The sequence below is a fragment of the Haemorhous mexicanus genome, chromosome 1, assembly GCF_027477595.1.
Source record: "Haemorhous mexicanus isolate bHaeMex1 chromosome 1, bHaeMex1.pri, whole genome shotgun sequence".
Taxonomy (NCBI): domain Eukaryota; kingdom Metazoa; phylum Chordata; class Aves; order Passeriformes; family Fringillidae; genus Haemorhous; species Haemorhous mexicanus.
The window spans coordinates 122,959,526-122,979,890 of record NC_082341.1 but is presented as its reverse complement, the minus strand read 5'-3'; the positions used below and the strand labels follow the sequence as shown (position 1 = coordinate 122,979,890).

Here is a 20,365-nt window from a genome sequence, read left to right as displayed (position 1 = left end):
GGTTTAACCCTTATGCCCTTGAACACAATAGAGTTTACATAAATATTTAAGAAGGGCAGCCACAGACCAATTAAAGGAATGTATTTTCCAAGCATCAAACCATTGTTTTCAGGCAATGCACTGATGCTCCTAAATTAATACATATTAAATCTGTTATGGGCTTAGCAGAGTTTTAGGCTCAGGAGAGGGAAAAGCAGATGAGAGCACCCCAGGGGGAGGTCGGGCAGAGATTGCCTGTGAGACACACGACCCACGCTCTCAGAGTCTGTGTGGCTGAGGGTGGCTGCAAGCTGCTCTGCAAATCCGCCTGAGGAGGACAGGGCACCACCATCCCTGTTGTTAAGTCCTTTCAGCATCCTAGGAAAAGCTGTGGGCAAGCTGAGAAGGCTGTGACTGGCTTCATTTTGATATTTGCTAAATAAAATTGAGGAGCAGCTGTTTTGTGGGAAATATATTTAAGGGCTATTTTTTTTAATTTAAAAATAAAAATGTTTTAAGATACTTCAGAATTCCCCTCATAATGAGAGATCTAGTTTCAGTCTAGTCCTACCCAAGATTGCTTAGTAAAAGATTGCACTTTTCATATCCACTCACTTCAGACCCAAGAGTCCATCAGATTGCTGTTTCATTGTGAATAGTATGAATTATAGAAAGGTGCTGCTCATGTGTACATTTATGTGAAAAGTATTACTACACAGACCTAGGAAAATACATTTACAAGTAATTGGATTTGTGGCTCCCTAATTGTGGCAGCTTGTTAAGGCAGGGATAGGACTTATCCAGTGTGAACTATGAGAAAGTCTGATTTGAAAAAGACCCATATGCTCTTGAGAGCATTGGCAGAGCTGGAGCAGAGCTCAGGGTGAGAGAAGGAGGAAAAGGTACAAGTGAAATGGAAAAGAAGTTTTGGAAGAAGAGTAAAGAATGCAGAAGCACATCTAGGAAGGGGAATTAGAGGAGAGACTTGTTGCAGCTAGTGAAAAGCCAAAGATAAAGAGTGCGGATTGTTGCATGCTTTCTGCTGAAATAGATCACCTGCAGTTTCTACTGAGAGAAGTAAAATCAGTTCAGGAGAAACTGAGATGTTAATCTAAGCTGGTGGCTGAAAGAGATGAAGCAGGAGAGAATTAATGTTTGTGGGGAATCCTGTTACAAGACTGTTTCTCTTAACATACAAGTCTACGTGCAATAGACTTGTAGCACTGGAAGGAAAAGAGGGAAAAGTACCTGGAAAGAAAATATGAATAATTGAATAATCTTTGAAAGAGAAGAAGACCTACTTTTCATCTTACAGACTTTATAGCTTTTGAAACATTCACCTTGGTACAGTATTCAAATGCTGTTTTCCTGTGATACATGCTTTACTGATAGAATTAGTTACCTACTCTCATTATATCAACTTCGAGTTTATTTGCAAATAAGTGAACTAAATAAGGTACCTGGGGTATTTTTGTGTTTATCCAACTGTTGAGACTACACTTTGGAGTTTTTCAATATATTTTTGAGCAAAATATGTCCTGACTGTTAATTCTGTAATACAATTTGTGAAATGTCTGACATCTGAAGCTCATGGGGTAGAGGAGGGAAATTGCTTGCAGATCGCCATGTGCGTCTGTGCTTCCACTTGGGAAATGCATGGCCATAACTTTGGGAGCCATGAAATTGTTAATTAAAAATCTTCTTAGCTGTATTTCATATTTTTTAAAAAAGATAAAATGCAAAATCTTTTCTTCTTCTAAAGCTATGCGCATGGAGATTTTTAGACTGAGTAAGTGACCCCATTTTCTAGCTAATTACCTCAATAAATCAGGAGTGGGTTGCTGGTATTTGAAAATTCTATGCATGGTAGACAGAGTGAGGGACAGAGCAGTTTTGTGCAGTGGTCTGTTGCTGGTCAGTAATGGTATATAATGCACTCAGGTCAAAAGGGTGGTACTGATACTCACAAGGCCACCATGGCTATAACATCAGAATCTTACAGCTGAAACCCAAAATATTATAATAAAACTGTTTGGATTACAACATAGAAAGTGTGTTATTGCTAGGAAAAAAAAAAAAAAAAGAAATTATGGCACCACTCAGTTTTTCCCATGATGTGATCTTTGTTTGCATAAATGCTTATGTGTGTGCATATAGAAGTATGCTTATATACACATAATCTGTATTGATATGCATAATCTGATTAATAAATACACATAATTGATAAATACATGTGTACACACACACATGCATCCTGAATGAATTGTATTTGCTTCTTGAGAATGGCTAATACTCCCTGAAAGGGGAGATGGAGAGAGACAGTGATTTTATTGGTACTGGTTGATCTCAGAACGGAGGATCAATTTTGCAGTGAACAATGCAGAAATGCACTGTAGAAAGGTTGTTCCTGTCTCTGCCTAAGACGGGAGACAACAGATGGGTGTGGGAAGACAGGAGAGCACAGTGGGGAAACTGGACAAGACTCACCAACAGCCTTGCTTCTTCTCTGTGCCACTGCAGTGTGTGTGGCTCACAGTGGTGACTGTGCTGGTCAGGATTCAAGGAGGGGTTTGGCTGAGGGTGAACTGGAAGTGAGATCAGGTGGACAATTCCTGGACTAGAACATATTGCGAGAGATGAGAGCAAAGGCAACCCAGATCTGAACAGGAGAAGAAAGATCTGGTTTGAGAAGAAGGTAAACAGTGGGTGGGAGAGGGACTCAATGGTCATGGCAGGTCCGTGGAGGCATCCCAAGAGGGTGGAAGTATGCAGAGGAATCAGGGGCAGGAGAAAAAGATTTCCATATGAGTGGGTCAGGAAAACTGACATCAAAAAAACAAATATGAAAAAAGACAAGACAGAATTAGAGGAAATCTAATGGAGATACCTTGATGATCGTACTGATGTATCATTAATAAAGACCAATACTTCCAAAAAGCTCCTTTTCTCACTGGTGACTATAGAGATGTCTGATTAACCAAGATTCCAAACTTCTGGATGGCTCAGTTACATTAAATGAAGGGTCTATTTTCATCATCCTTTTTGTTCTAATGATCATATCGCATTATTTACATGCAGTTTTATAGAAAACAATACTTGATTTTTGCAATAATTATTTTTTTACTTCTGAAATTACATACTACATTCTCAAAGAAAACACTGTTGCTGCATACAGAAGCAGCAATATTTTTCCATCTAGCATTCTCCTCTCTTTCCTTGTTACCAGGGTTTTTAAAATGTGATAATGTCCCACCACTGTTTCTGAGATTTCCTGAATTTTTTTGTTTGCTCTTTATTACGTAAGGAATGATTTCTGCCTGTTTGAATATATTTCTGTGGGGAGTGCTGACATTCTTATCCACACTTCACTTGTCACTTCCAGGCCAGACGGTTAATATGATTTTCCTACTATGAGCTACTTACTGTGTACAGTTTTAACATGTGTTGCAGCAAAGCAGTATATTGAAGTGCAGAAATGAATTAGGGAAGAGAAGGATATCAGACAAAAGTCAGTCAGTAAAGTCAGTTAATGTGCAGCATAAATATGTTCCTAATTGGAGTAAAAGGAAATACAGGTGGATCTTCTGATCCCATCCTTCTCACATGAACATGAGGGGAAAAAGTGTTTGTGTTTATGGATTATACCTAAAGAGGAGTGTCTGCGAGCCTGCAAAGGAGGGATTAGCATTCCAAATGGCAAACTGGAAAACACAGAGGACTAATCAACAGCATCTGGATGGGAGCACAATCTTTTCACTGGGAAAAGGCTGAGGGCTGTAATGGCTCCCAAGTTGCATTTTTATCAACATGGTGGTGATCTTGCACAGAAAGCTGAGGTTGTGCTGGGAAGCAAAGGGTGTCACCCTTGAGATGAAATGGGTAATTGCACTGCTGTGCTCAGTGCAGGACACTGCCATAGAGAAAGGTGTGAAAATGAAGAAAGAAGTGATACAAGTATGTAGAGATCTAGAAAATAGTTATGAGGGAATACTGGAAGAAACTGAGGTTGTTTAACCTAAAGAAGACTACAGGAGAACGTAATAAGTATCTTTAAATACATAAGTGTTCCTGCAGAAGTGAAGGGAAGCATTTATTCTCTTATCCTTTGCAGACAGAGTGAGAAGTAGTGGGCTTGAGGTACGTGAAGATAAAGGTTAGAGGTGAGGAGAAGCACATTGCTTGGGGAGACTGAAAAGTCTCTGTTACTGACTGTCTTCAAGAAGGGCATAGGAAAATATAAGGAAGATACCAATGCACAGCACCCTACCTGGGGTACCAGGTATGAAATCTGTAACCTCTCATCATCTCTGCCTAGCCTGTTTTTCTATCTTTAAAGCTGAATTAAGAAAGGGAAAGTCCTGGACTGGACAAAGAGCCTCAAATGTAAAATTTATTAGAATGACCTTGAGCTTGGTCAGGGAAAGTGTTGAGTAGTCGTGGCTGCTCTCACAGCCTTTACCCAGAGCAGAAGCAAATTTGGATTGCAAAATGAAGGCTATGAGCACTAAATTTGTATTAATTTTTAATACTGATGAATTATTGTCGCATTGATCAGGTCTTGTCTTCACCATGCCCCCTGTCCTGGCTGTTATGAAACTTTACATTACATTTGGTATCGTAAAATTTCTCAGAATTTTGAGCCTCTGATAAAGCCTGAGACAGAAGCTCTTTCTTCGTGGGTTTCCATTTTAAAACTGTTCTGATTACTTTCCCACAATGGTATTTACTTGCCTTTTGGCTTTTTAGGCAATGTCCCAACTGGTAACTAGAAATAGAGGTAGAATTTATAGATGTGTCCTTCAACAGAGTGTGCAGTGGGAAGAATTGCTATGTACAATGTCAACATACAATTCTTGATATAATTTAGCCTAAACTGCAAAGGAGTTAGATTTCTTAGAGAGTGATATTTCAGAGTTACTGAATGAGTTATTGAGTCTTGGTATTTTTGGGTATTTGGGGATTACCTAAATTAAATTGCTTGAAGAGAGGGAAAAGAAGATGCTCCAGTGGTGAGCGGATTACATTTGGAGATCTTAGCAATAAAACCTTGTATGGTTTTAAAGGAGAAAAAAAGTATTTTTTTATTAAAAACCCAGAAATTTTTGACATGAAAAACTTGCACCAAAAGGATTGCATTTTTCTGGGGATAAAAAAACAATCACTATAAAAATTCACTAGTTGGTTGATTTGCTTTTGTCAGCATTTCTCCCAGTTTGTCCCACATTACCACTAGAGTCTGTTTTGCTGTACTGCTCTTTTTGGGAGTGCAGATAAACTCTCCTCTCCTTGGAGTGCTCAAAAGTGTATTTTCTACTTTTTTCTGAGTCTTTGTCCTTTTCTTTTATGAGTGATTTTTATCTTAAAGAAAAAGAGATGGTGATCAGCACTGCAGTATGAAACCACTTTACCTAGGCATGGTATAGGCAGTAGCAGTGTGAGGTTTTTCTGTCCAGGACTCACACTTCTTCATCGAGTCAACCCATGTCTCTCTCAAGATGATGCATCCATTTACTCCCCACAAACCTGAAAGCAGTGACCAGATAGGAGCAATGCCTTTACCTCCACAGGAAGTATGTAAGCTGAGAATTCAAGGGTAAAAGATTGTATATTGCTAAAACACTCATCTGGCTTGTTCTGCAGGGATTGCTTTTTTTGGTACTGCATGTATTCAACCTGGAAGATTTAGAGTTCCAGGAGATCACTGAGTCAGATAATTTGGGTAAGGATTTAAGACATACATAATTTTATAAATGTCAGAAATTGCTCTGTTGACAAATATTTGAAAGAAAATTTTATTTTCTGTCCTCATAGATGTAGAACACCTATAAGTAGGTCTAGGGGAAAACTGTTAAATTAAAAAAAATATTTAAAGACTCCCTGGCTTCCTCCTGTCCTAAGTTTCCTGTGTTCTCTCTCTCATAATACAAGAAGACATTCCAGACACCACATTTCTGGGGATTACCTTTCTTGGGGTTGAAGCCTTTGGCCTCATTCTTTTCCTCACAGTTAGAGTGTTCATAAGCCCCTGGAAAGACACTGCCTGTCATGTCTTGTTGCTTAAATATTGTGATCGAGCCTGTGAATAATCTCTAACTGCTTTGACATGTTCATAATAGCTTTTGTTCTACTCTGTACCAATCCGTTTCCATTCCTTAAAGTCCCCTGACGTGGTGTGTTCCAGTTTGGACATGGTATTATGATGGTTTGTCCAAAGATACTATGGAAAATTCAGGGCACTAACTTTAACTTTTGTGAATGGTAACGATGGTGTGGAAAGTGAAAATGGTCCCTCTGTGGTTGTTAGACCTTTTTCTCCTGGGCTGGTGTGGGGTTTTTTCCACCTTTGGTGGAAGTTGTTGCGAAAAGCGGTCAGCTGAACCGGCGTTACCCTGCAGAGTGACGTGTTCCTGTCCGGCTCCTTCAGCTGCGCTGTGTGCAGTGAAGGCTGCGTTAACACCAGATGCCAATCATACACCGCCAGTGGATTTGCAAGATTATAGGACAGGAAAAAAAGATGAAGGTTAAGCATGGGGCACAATAGAGATTACTTATGGTAATGAATTGTATAATTTTTCTAGACAGATCTGGATTAATGTTTATCCCAGGCAAAAGATTACTGTATGTCTGATTCTAGTTGTAAACAGACATTATTAAACAGAAGGTTTATGTTCATGAAATGCGACTATGGGTGTTAAAGCACTTATGATTTATTATGTGCAAAAAGAAAAATTAACCTGTTCATCTGCTATAGTACAAGATGCGCTGTGGGTTTTTGCATAATTTGAAAGGCATCTGCTCCTTTGGAATACAAATAACCAGTGAGATGAGAAAGATTCTCCTCTCATTTACACGGGTTCAATGCCTCACACTGCAGTGATGTTGAAATGGTGTAACCAAGAAAAGAATAGTCTTGTGTGCTTTTATAAAGCAATAATATTTCTTGAGAGATCACATTGGCAAAGTCTGTTTGCTTGTGAATCTTTAGGGTATTTTCTTTATAACTTAAAAAAAAAAAAAAAGTCATGTTTAGAGACCTTTACAAATGACTTTACTGGGATTTCCAAAATAATCCCCTTTCACTGCATGAAAGCATAATGTTTAGAGACATTGAATTTGATTTTTTTTTTTAATTGAACATTTTCCAAAATACTTATGTTGAAGTTCATTTTTCTCCTGCTGCTTGGTATAAGTGAGACTATATAGATACAGCATCCACATTTTTTAGTATTGCCTTACCTCTGTAGCTAAATAATCACACCTGAGTCACTGCCTTCTGTGTTTTAGGTGAGCTGAAAAATATTCCCTTGTGGAAACTGTAAGCAAACTCCAAAACTTTGTTTTTTTGGTGTAGTAGAGGTTGCAGCTCTATTACTTGCTAACAAGAAAGTATCTTTTCTCTGTGAAAGCAACGAAAAATTACAGTTATCAAAATCTGTTCGTTCTATTTATGGGCTGTATTTGTAGCCAGCTGATTTTTGCATAATGCCATTTGAAATTATCCATTTAACAATGATGGATGATACAACTGTGTTGCTCTCCCTCCACTTTGTAACTGATCCGTCTACTTATAGATTGCATTGGACATGTTGCTGATGCTTTATTTGCAAAATTCACTCACATATGTGAGAAATTTGTTCGTTAGGTCTTGCTGACTTCACAGAGGCTTCTCAGACAAGTAAAGATATTCCTCTATATAAGCAAAACCAGCCCAATATGTGGAGTGAAAAGACCTGGGAATATTGTGAGGTTTGTTAAATGCATTAGAATTTAAGCAGTTAGACTAGACCTGAATAAAATGTAATCTGTAAGACATTCTGAATGGTTAAATTAAAAAAGTTGCAGTCCTAAATTTCCATCAAAACACTTCATAGTGCTTTTTTATATTTCTTAGCTATATTTTGCATTTGGTAAAACAAAATATTTGTCATGAGTAAAATATAACTCTAATGCTTGTAATATTTTCCCTAATTATCAAATTTTACAACTTCTGTGAAGCGTGAGCCCAGAGTTAAAGTTCATGAGCAAATTAATTAAGCAGTAAAAGTTTCTGTGGGTTTTGTTAATGGTTCCATTTAGCATCCAAAGTTGATGAAGACTTCTGGAGATACCCGGGATGCAGGTAAGAGTCCCTCAGGAAATGGGGTTGGCTACACTGCTCTGCTTGAAAGTTTGTGGAGAGAGGCACTGGATTTGGGGAGGCACTGAAACACGAGCGGCCGCTCTTTTCTGTGCCGCGTGTTAGCAGACACTGATAAGTCGTGGAGATGACCTCCATCTCCCAAAGAGACAGAAAGCAAGAAATGAAGACACATTTCTGTTATCAGTCTGCTGTGGGTCATAAGTTGAACTGGTGTTATATTTTTCTCTGAAAGCCACGTAGCCTTGACACAGTGTTTAACAGTGTTAAGCTTATTGCTGCTGAGCTAAACATGTCTGAAGTGAACGATGACCCTCACGTCTTTGCAATAGCAAAATGTCTCCCTGATGTGATCCCAAAGACTTGGAGCATTAAGTTAATTTTCCCCTGGATTTCTGAGCTGCCTTCTTTTTACCCGGCGGAGAGCTCGTGAAGAATACAGCTTCTGACCGAATGACAGAACATGGAGGGTGAAATTAGATGCATTCAATTAGAGGATGACAAAAAGCCTATCTAAATATTTGTCAGGATGCTACTTACAGGACGTAGTCTCCAGCCAGGGAAGTGAAAGGCAGACACTCTCAGGACTTAATAGTCTGGGGGGGAAAAAATGGGTAAATCGTCCAGATTCTTTTCGGGCTTGAAAGGGATAATTGAGGGTATCAAGTTGGCTGCTATGCTTCCAGGGCTAGTGATCCCTCTCATGTAATCTCAGATTAGTCCTTTGCTTTTATTCACTTAATACAAAATTAAACATTACAAAGTTTTCTGGATCATTTGAGTAAATAATGTTGTTACTTGACCACAAGAGGATGATTAATGTAGTAGTTTCTAGGTGTTATTGAAGAAAGAGGAGCTTCACATTCTCCTCAAAATAAAAAACACACTACAAAACAACCAAACAGAATGCCAAAGTCACAAAACTTAAGGAAATTAAAAAGGCAAAGCAAACTGTTGGCTGTGAGACTATCAGACAATAAGATGTACTGGTTTCCCAGAGGACAAAAGGATGTTCTTGGAAACTTAAATTTGAAGTTAATAGTCAGTTATACAGAGATCAAAGTATGCAGCTTGGTTTAGCCACATCTGTTTATCTGTAAATTAAATTTATGATAACTTTTTTTAAGTAAGTGAGCAAATCTCTGGCTTGTATCTTCCTGCCCAAAAAGTTTCAATTATGAAAGTAAAATTAAAAGTAAATACCAAAAAGCATACCATAGGTATTTTATTTTTTAATTTGTGTTACAGCAGTTCAGGGGGGAATGTGACTATGATAGGGTTAATCCAGCTACATAAAAATCCATGCTGTGTATGATAGTAGTAAAGCTTGTGATCCCTTGATCTTTGATTAGATCCAAGCTAGTAAATATCTTGTGTTTAATCAGAATGAGTTGTTCTGCATGTAGTATAAGTCACCTTCACAGATGGGATGTAGCAGCAGAGTTGTTTGTGAATATTTGTTTTAATCCCTTCCAGAACAAGCACGCTTTATGTTTCTTTGTTGTAAATCAGATTCAAGCAACTAAAGACCAGCATGAAGGGAAGATATTTACTTGCAGTCAGGAGTAGGACAGTGTGGGAACCTTTTTTCCTTTTAAAGAAAAATGTAATTTAGTAGATTCCTAAAAGGTGTTTTATACTATTCCGTAAAGATAACTAACACACCATGGCTGCTTTTTTAAACTGGGATGCAAACATCAATACCTGGACATTCTTCTTAAACTGTCCAGATACATTTCTATCTTAGGCTATAAATATAAAGAGACTAAGATTTATTATAGTTAATGTTCAGCCTGTATTATTATCCTATATTTTAAAGATATTTAGTTAGAATGGCTGTTCTCTGTTCTGGTAAGCTGAAATTACTAAAATGTTATCTGTAAGGATACTTGTTTTGTGTGGTGTGTCGGCGTCCTATTTACCTAAATCTGTCATAATTGCCTTCCAATACATCTTCCTCTGACACACGAAATATTGAAAATGAGATGACTCTTAGCTGGGAGCTTTTCTACTGAATGTCATTTTTCTGTGTTCATAACTTGATGGTAATAACTGGACGACCTGTAGTTAAATGCGTCTCAATTTCTCTCACTTATTTTTCCTAATCACCACATGGAGCCTTCAGTGCTCAGAGGTGTGATTAGATTTAACCTGCCACCATATCTGAAGAACTTTCTGTACAACATATTATACATTACAGGAATTATAGATGTAAAAGGTGGGTCTAAGTGTAGTATATAAATAGATATAAAGATGAGTTGCTCTCATGCCAAAGTTAACTCCTGTTTATTTTTTTTCTGCTTTTAACAGAAAGACTGGAGAGCCCCCACTAATAAATGGCTGGATTCCTTACCTTGGGAAAGCTCTGATTTTTAGAAAAGATGCTTACAAATTCTTACTGGATCAGCAAAAGAAATTTGGAGATATTTTCACTGTACATATTGCTGGTGAGAAATATTTTAGTATGTATCTTGATTTTTTTCCATCAGTGAAGTTAAATACTAATCCAAATGTTTAGTTTACAATCTTCCTTAACCCAAAACATTTTTCTCTAGCATAGACCCATAAAAATCCCTCAATTTTACATATATTGTAAGCATAATAGTTATCTATAAAATATCACTATCAAAGTGTGGATTTATTTACATCTCTAAGTATATATGTATTTTGACAGATTTTGTAGGTATATACTGTATGAACATAGATTTTGCCAGCGCATTCAATTATGTATTTTCCTAAAGAAAGGAGAACTAACATCATCTTGACACAGCACAAAAAAATATCAGATTAAATTTAGAAAACACTTAAGAAAAAAAGTGCAGAATTTGTTCTCACACATTTTACAACTGGTTGACAGGAACACAAGGGAATGAATGACACATTGACTCAGTGATACAATCGGGACTGGAACACAGAAACTTCCCGTTGCCAGCCTCTTACTCTGATCATGCTTGCTGAAAATAATAATATAATAAAGTATGATATAACCTCGCTGTTTCCTGTATTTATAATTGTATTACTAAGCTAGATTGAATACCAACACTTGAGTGATTTCACATAGGCACTTAGCTATGGAAGAAGAACATAGAATAAAACTAAAATCCTGAATGAAAGTTAAATATATAAATTTACGTCTGTCTACAGAGATCTACTTTTTACTAAAGTCAATATAAAATCCAGTATTTTCTTGTGTTCAGAAAGGCAAGCTCTTATTAATATAGATGGTTATAACAATCTTCTGCACCTTTACATGCTGATATCCTTGTTCAAATTACCAGCTTTTGTCTATATAATTTTTAGTTATTTCTGTAGTTTTAGGGAGTTTGAAACAAAAATGTTCAGTGTAAAGTATAAAGTTTGCTTTTTTTTTTTCCTAGGGTAGGAGCATTAGCTTTATATTTCCACAGAAGCAATATTTTGGAATTAATTTTTTTTTAAAGTAAATTAATTTAATTGCAAGCTGTGCTTTTAATTAAGAAAAATTTTCCTCCTTTTAAAAAATCTGTCCTTTTGTTCCTTTGGAAGAGAATTTTTATTGTATTAAATATGTTATTTTTTAAAATTTCATTTGGGATTTTTTTTTTGAAAACTGGTATAATCAGATCTTTTGCAACTTGAAAGTGAGTTTGGCACAGTACAACACCAACTCTTGTTGAAATACAGTCTTTTTTATTGTTAATTTGAATTCACACTATAATACAGTTTTGGCTTCTTACAAATACCAATTAATAGCTATAATTCATGTACTAGTACATTCATAAAACTGGATACAGTCATACTTCAGAATCTTAAAAGTGTTTAATCAAATATTTCTTTTGCCTCTTTATTATTTTATGCAAGACTGTGTTTATAAGTTTGTGTTTAATCAATCTATGAGTATGATTTAGTTTCAGAAATTTCTATTTCCATGATAAACCAAATTCCATCTCGGATAATCCCCTAGGTTCACGTCTTTTGAGCCAAGCCTCCCTTGATAAAGACTGAGGTAAATGGAGTTAGTTCTGGATATAGTTTCAGTCTTGATCAGGGAAATGTTTGATTTTGTGAATTCATCATAACAGAGACACCACTTTAAGTTCTCTTTTTTGGTATTAAATTGCTGACTGTCAGGACTTCACTAAAGAGAAATAGTTTGTCATCCTCAAGTCAGGGAGGAAACCAAAGCTAGTTAGTGTCTCCTCTCATGTCCTGATCGGAAGGCGTACAGGATTTCTGTATGTCTTACTGATTTGACATAGATGATGTTTCTGTGCTCGGCAAACATAGCGGAGCCAGCTGTATGTGGACTATCATTACTTTACCCCCCTGGTGGATGTCTAAAGGTCCTGTCAAAAAATTCTATCAATATATATTTTTATAATTATTGGTTCTCAAACTAGTTCATTTGGAAAATGCGGAACGATGCTTGGAGTTTCTGGCGTTGCCCCGTACTAGTAATGCGATTTTGCTGATTGTACTTTCCCATGTGATGAGCAAATGATTGTCATCCCTAAAAGTCGCAAGGGACATGGATGTCATCTTAATAAAGAAATTAAAAAGCACATCTTTCTATGAGAAACAATGTAAATTCCTGACCTGTCGCAGAAAATAGTTCTCTAATTGGTTTTGTGTGGTGGTGCAGCAGAATCGTTTTCCCCAAACGTCATGCCAGCGCAGCACCACTGTACATCATTGTCAGCAGTTCAGCAGAATCTCCCTAATAAGAAGACGATTACGTAAATGCGATAGTCTTGGGGGGAAAAAAAAAAAAAGATCAGAAAAGAAAATAATAAGATAAGGAGGGGAAAGAGAGAGACAGTCTGTGGCACTGAGATGATCATACTTCCCAAGCCCCTCTGCTTGCTAAGGCAGCCCCTCAGCAGCACAGGCAGACAGCTAGGTAAGAACTTAAAGAGCTTGAAACAGTTTTGTCATTGTTTCTTGGGATTAAACTTTGTGTCCTTTTCCTCTCAAGTTCATAGGAGTGATAATGAACCCTGCAACATTCTCTCTGAGACTAACTCACCTTTAATAAAATAATCTCCGTGGTTTTTACTTAGCACATTTTGCCTTTTCAAATACTGCTGCTAAGTCATTCTTTTCTTTAAAGCATGATACACCTACAGTAGCATATCACATTTTTCTCTCATAGGCAAAAGGTAATTTACATTAACTCCTTACCAGGCTGAAGCCTGCTCCAAGCATTACTGAAATAACATCCATCATTAGATGCCATCTGAAATGCTTGTCTTTCATCATTAGCATTAAAAAGGTCCAGAATGCATTATTAGAGTAATTTCTTAACTATCATACAAATACTGGCTTCTGTGCTCAGATTTACCAAAGTTGACAATTTTCATATTTTCCACATCAATCTTCTATTTCTAGGAGATCGTAGAAACTAAATGGAGATAACTAGGCTATTTGCAGCAGGGGTGTAATGCAGACTGAAGAATTGGATAGTGAAGTATAAATTCTCTGTAGCCATTAGAAATAAAAATTCAGAGGGCTTTTTGCAGAAAGAAGGATACATCTCTTGTTTTGACTTGTTTTTACTGTATTAAATAAAGCAGCTCAGTGACTTAAACTATTGTGAATTGGAGTGTGACATTTCTATATGTACATGTCTGCTTAGTTTTTGGTGTTGAAGGGGTTTTTACAAACTAACAGGGAAAGGCTTAGTCTCTAGTGGTATCTATATGAATACATTCAATATTTAAGGCTACCTGATTTGTGGAGATAGTAGTATGCCTTCATTTTTGGCTGATTTGGCATTACCTTTTTTAGTACTCTGATGGAAACTCATGAGTATCAAGATTTTGGATTGATTTCAGAAAAGGTTACTTTCCAGAGATTGTCTTGGCATTAGCTGCAGTGGAAAGACGTGGGAGTAGAGGGGGAAACTGCATTTTGAAATACCAAATAATAACTGAAAACTTTATGAAAGGTTTTAATTTATTGGTCTCTGACACCACCGGGGACAATCAGTGGGAGGAAACCTCACTGGAGACAAGGACAGGATTTTAAAAGAAAAACTAAGGACCATATTGGCACTTTAAAAATTTAAAATCATAACTTGAGGTGAGAAAGTTTGTTCCACTTTGGATGTTTGCTGTTCAGGGTGTAGAGGAGGTGTTGGGGCACGATTTTGTAATTAGCAATCTGTTCCTGTATGGATGAGACCGGGGTAAGCAGTGCAGCCATGTAGTGCATCTGTGTGCAAGGATGACTGTAATTGTTAAAGGCTCCCATACCCACTCTCACAACTTTCTAACAGCCATTAATTAGCCCTAGGTTTTAGTACTTTTCTAATTAAGAGATCTAAAATTAGATTCTCGATGGCATACATAAACAAGCTGCCTTTGTTATAGGGGGGTTCCACTCTTCTGATTGTCTAGACACTTACAAAATGTAGCAACAACAAATATTTTGGTTTATGTGTTTATATATGTTGTTGACTTGCAGTGATGTGGTCTGGAGTCTGAAATGATTCTACAAAATGAATTCTATTTTGTTACATACTTACTTTTTGCTACCAGGAACCTGATGAGAATAATAAAAGCAGTATCTGTAATATTCTTTTTCTCAGGGACTTTTTTTTTCAAAGTATGTGCTAGTAGTGAGTGAGTTTTGATTTAAAATTATTTCTAAAATTGTTTGTCTGAAAACTCATTTGCTGAAAATCATTTTCTTACTTAAAAATGATAAGAATTGATGTGCGTTTGCTAAGTGTCTGATTAAAGATCACAAAGAAACTCATATTTTGCATCAGAAATAAGCAGATGGTGGACAGATGGTTTAAATTAATATTAATTAAAAATCTTAACTTAAATTGTTTACCCTGTAAATGCAAAGTTAAGAAGCCAGCTTTCATCTTTAGGGTTAATAACACTCCAAATCTATTTATTAAAAATTGCTCCAGTGGACATTCTTTCCAAGCTTTGATCACAAAGATGGTAGCCTCAATAAAGAGCATGAAAGTAGGTGAAAGCTGGCAAGAGAGGGTAATTCTAGGACTCCTAACAAAGATCCTGCAAGACTAAAGTCAAGTCAAGACTAAAAATTCCTGTTAGCCTCTGTAGTCATAGAAGGTCTAAAAAGGGGACTGAGAATTCAGGATCTCTCTGTCATGCTGGTTTCTCAATATTCTTTAAAATTGAATTTACAGCTATGGTTGATTATGTTACAGTAAAACAAAATCCATGAGTATCTTAAAAACGTTCACAAACTGTTGGCAAAAAAGATAAAGGGTTCAAATTCTGTCTTGATATGTCCTTTACATTTCCTTACTAGTTCACTGGGATTGCAGTTGTTGTAATTGGGAGGGGAATTATGGCCGCTGGTAATTGTAGAGGAAGTCCAGAGTGTACCCAGATACCATAGGGCACTGTGTGTGTATATAAATCAGAATATGAAATAACTATGATAATTCAGATATCACTATATGGTAACCATGGATACTTGACATTTTTAGTGGTAGTGACTTCTTTATCTCTGGACATCTGTCACAGAGCCAAATTTGGTCCGCAGTTAAGCATGTAGTGTTCCCATTAAAATCAAAGGAGATTTGTCCCTTTAGTGAGACAGAATTAGCCTGTAAGTGCTGGAAGCTTTGCTCTTTCCCTGAGTTTGTGACTGGGAGATTTCACAGCGAAAGTGTACATTTTAATTGGTACCCTTTTTCCCTAATGCACCTCTTCATTCAAGGTAAGAATCAGGAACTCTAAATTTAAAACCATCTATAAAGAACTGAGATTTAATTGAGCTTTGGGAGTGTTAGCATTTTGATTCATGGTGGCTCCTCCAAGTGCTTTTTTTCAGCATTTGTCTTGAAGTTTGGGGAGAAATTGGAGGACTTCTCTGGCAGGGACAATTTGAAAAAGTATTTAACTTGATGCAATCCTATCCCTCTGTACAAGGAGCTGAAGGTATCACTGTGTCACCTCATCAAGGACCCTGGGAAGGGTAGGAGGTTGGTGGTGCACTCTGACACAATGGATCTTGGCACTGGGACAGTGTGTATCCCACAGTGGAACCCGTGATAAAAATGGTGCCTGCTACATCACAGGCTGTGATTTCAGATTCATAAACTAAGGTGGTCATGTTATGGATACTAAGCACATTCTTAACAAAAAGTTAGAAAAGCTTCAGGGAAAAAGAGCCAGATGTGAGAAAAACTTTAAATGTTGGGGGTTTGCAGCATGCAGTTAAAGCTGTAACTGGCAGATTATGAGTTCCTGTGTCATCTGCATGGAAAAAGCTGTCTAGGTGGCATGTTTTCCACTCCAGCCTCTGTCATTCACTTTCCTCTGTGCAGGTGAAATGTATGTGTTTCTCACTTTCTGCTAGTGAAAACCTACAGTTTCCAAATGTTGCTATGACTCCACACTGTATTTTCATGAATTAGACCTGAGTAAAAAATTATTTATTTAAGAGCACCACATTTGAAGAGATCACACACAACTGTTGGCACAAACAGTAGATCTGTCTACATGGAAATGGCTTCACAAGGATTTTAGAAGAGCCTGCAAATTGTACACTGGTGGAATCTGCAGCCTAACAAAGAAAATCTATATAACATTTCTTTCATTATTTTTTTTCTTTTTTTTTTTTTCTTCTTTGCAGATTTATTCACGTATCTTTGCTTTGGGTTTTTTTCCTGCATTCTTTTTTCACAGGCTTTGGCTTATTTTCAGTTATTCCTTCTGGAAGTGTCACCAGATTTATAAAAGTGCACGTGTCGCTAATTGTTTTCTGTTCTTCTATTCAGGGAGATATATTACCTTTATCATGGACCCATTTCAATATGTCTATGTCATCCGAAATAGCAAGCAACTTGAATTTCATGAATTCGCTAATAAAATGGCATCCAAAACTTTTGACTACCCAGCTTTGTCAAAAGGAAAATTCCCTGAACTCAAGGAAAACCTGCACAGAATCTACCAGTATCTACAAGGCAAGCCTTTGGATATCATTTCTGACCACATGATGAAAAATCTCCAGGATATATTTGAATGGAAATGCTCACAAGCAACAGATTGGGAAACAGAAAAAATGTACAAATTCTGCTGCTCTGTAATGTTTGAAGCCAGTTTTGTAACACTATATGGAAGAGTTCCTGCTGCAGATGGCCACAAAGTTATTAGTGAAATCAGAGACAAATTTATCAAGTTTGATGCCAGCTTTCCCTATTTAGCTGCAAACATACCAATTGAGTTGCTAGGAGCTACCAAGAAGGTTCGGAAGGAGCTTATACATCATTTTTTACTTCAGAACATGACAAAATGGCTGGGAGGGTCAAAAGTGGTCCAAGCCAGACAAGATATATTTGAGAAATATGAGCTGCTTGGAGATTATGACAAAGCAGGTAGGAAACTTATGAATGATTGCTTGTCTAAAATAAAATAATTTACTATAGACCTTTGAAATAAAAAGGCAAAATGGCGACCTTGAAATTTTTTTATGTTCTTTCTAATTGGCTAATGATAAAATGTTTTACTCTGAAACAACCCTCTATGATAATTGATTTTTTTTTTGTGCTGAGGTGGTAAAACAAGATACTTAATGGTGATAATGAGAAAGATTATAACTGAGCTGCATTTCCTCCCCTTATTCCCCCCACCCCCCCGACATTACATTTCAAACTATTCTCATTAAGCAGAAAATTAGACTTCAGAAGCCTATTGGTCCTCATTAGCATTCACTGATCCTTGGCTGGGTCTGTGTCCTAACATCTTTTAATTAGCACACTGCAAATCTAATCAGTGTAATAAACGCTATTAATCTTCCTTTTCACTTATTTTCTCCCAGCACATCATTTTGCCTTCCTGTGGGCCTCTGTGGGAAACACGATTCCAGCTACATTCTGGGCCATGTATTATCTTCTGCGGCACCCAGAAGCTCTTGCAGCGGTGCGTGACGAGATTGACCATTTGCTGCAGTCAACAGGTCAAAAGAGAGGGCCCACATATAACATCCACCTCACCAGAGAACAATTGGACAACCTGGTCTACCTAGGTAATTTATTTTTATCTGTTAGGAAGAGGAGAGGGGCTCTCCCGGCAAACTCGGTTTATCACTCATTTCTGTTTACTGAGAAGGTGGAGGACACAGCTGCCTAATTGACATAATAACACCCATTTACATCAATTATAAATTATGTAGTTTATAGCTGTAGATACTCTCATTGCATGTAAACATTAAAGCCTAGGTAATTAACTATGCAAGGTATGCAAAAGGCTAAATCGAAGCTTTGCAATTATTTAAAAAAAAGTTGATGCCTATTAAGTTGTTTGAGTCTGAGCATCTGCCGAAGTGTTAATGCATTTCAAATACTTCTGTATGGTACTGCCAAGAAAGACCCTTTTCTGAAATTAAAGTGGGATTGTATATTTAAACTGCAAATGTATTTTATCTGCAAGCAGTTTCTTTCTTTCTCTCTTTAACAAAACAAAAAAGGCTTCTAAAGCAGGCTTCTGTTGGGCAACGCCTCCAAATAAAATATAAGAAGATAAAAATTTGCAGAGGAGAAACGGTGGGTTTAGTACTTTATTCAAAAGAGGGAGCTTTAAGGGAGCTACACATCTTCCAGTTCTGGATCCAGGGTTCAGAGGGAGACTCTTGACAATGGTCATTGGAAGTTTGAATCAGGAGCTGTATAGGCCTTCAGAGCATCAGCTCTTGGTTTCACTTCATTTGGTAGTGCATAGACACTGGCAAGAGAAATGGTGAAAATAGCCCAAGGGATGAAAGACAGTGTAGCAGGTAGGTACCTAACTTTTAATCATCTGTGAATCTCCACAAGTAGTGTTACAAGGGCAGACAACAGCTGAACAAAAGATTAAAGGTTCCATAATCCTCTGTTTTTAAATATCAAAACCAATCCCATGTTCAAAACAAGCTCATGTCCATAGGTCTTGGTAGCTCATGACCTGAACTGATGCTGTACTCTTAAGCAAAGCTGTGTCAAGGGATGATGGTGGAACAGTGCATTCTGTTCCTGGTTTGGATCCTTACAATAGCTGCCATTCTCATTCTCCAAGATCATCCAGTGTGGCACATTTCAAGAATCTGTGTGCAAACTTGATTTGATTAGTACAAATATAAAATTGAGTCTGATCCATTTCCTTTGTGTTAGAGCATTAATATTAATCTTACATATCGTGAGTCTACAAAGTTGGTTACATCCGGAGTCATGGCTCTTTTGATGCAGATTTATCTCTAACCAATGGAGAATGTTTTTGAAGTAGTGGAGGTATTGGATGACAATTCTGGTGAGTAACATGACTTTCTAAGCATTTAATGGACTTCTATGGAGCACAAGTAAAACTACTTCACATCAGAGCTAGCATACACCAATAAATAAGTTACCAAGCATCAAGAAGATCAAAAGAGAACTTAGTTTATATTTATAGACTGAGATGGGAATGGCCAATGAAAAAAAAAGGGAAAAAAAAGGCTCCCCAAAAGTGTAGGAATAAGGAAAATAAAACCATGTAGTTCACTGAAACCATCTGGTGCAAAACAGTATGAACAGTTTAAAAACATTAACTGTGTCATTCCTCTTCTTCTTGAAATCTTGAAGTACCTTGGTAGCATTTGATTTATGTGTTGAGAGGGAAGTGCCACATCCTACTTTGTAGTATTCTTGTAACACTTTTGTTAAATTTCATAATCATGTTAAACATAATGTGATATGAACAGAAGTTAGATTTCAATTCTTCTGGCACTTAAGTCATAAAGGGCTGGATACTGTCCCATAAAATAATAATATAGAAAAAAAATCTGTACCATAAGAGAATTGGAGTCATGCTTCAGTGGAAAGGGGAAAGGGATGTTTTGTTAATAAATGTGTAGGAGGGACAAAGGTCCCAAATTGCACTGCTTGCACGCCAAGACCTCCCCTCTTGCAGGAAGGCCGCTGACCCCAAACCTCCAAGGCTGAGCTTTTCCTCTTTCCATTCCCTCTGTGCCAACCCGGAGTGTAGGAAACTGGGATTGTGTCCCTGCTCTCAAATGAGGCAGACCAGGTGGGATGCTTGCATGTTCATCACCTTGTCATCTCATTCTCCTGTTTTAAGCGCTCTGATTCTCCATCCTCTTTTTGGTCTACTATAACAAGAGTCTTTTTGAATCTTCATGCTATGGAGAAGAAGCACAAATTGCTAAAAGTCTTTCTCTGGAAGAGCATTGTTATTATGGTCAGATTGTTGTGTCTAGGGAACAACATGGCCTGATTTACTCCTAAATTCTAAGCTCAGGTACATGATT

General features: G+C 37.2%; 1 protein-coding gene across 2 annotated transcripts in view; it reads left to right on the top strand.

Moving 5' to 3' along the window:
• LOC132335077 (cytochrome P450 7B1) overlaps positions 1 to 20,365 on the top strand; it is a 126,082-nt gene that overhangs the window by 93,527 nt on the left and 12,190 nt on the right. The window contains exons 2-4 of one of the 2 annotated variants that reach the window (XM_059861186.1): positions 10,427 to 10,578; positions 16,866 to 17,462; positions 17,906 to 18,112. In XM_059861186.1, the coding sequence (XP_059717169.1) occupies positions 10,427 to 10,578; positions 16,866 to 17,462; positions 17,906 to 18,112 (956 nt within the window). The remainder of the gene's footprint in view (positions 1 to 10,426; positions 10,579 to 16,865; positions 17,463 to 17,905; positions 18,113 to 20,365) is intronic. The other variant, XM_059861195.1, reaches the window with a different exon arrangement.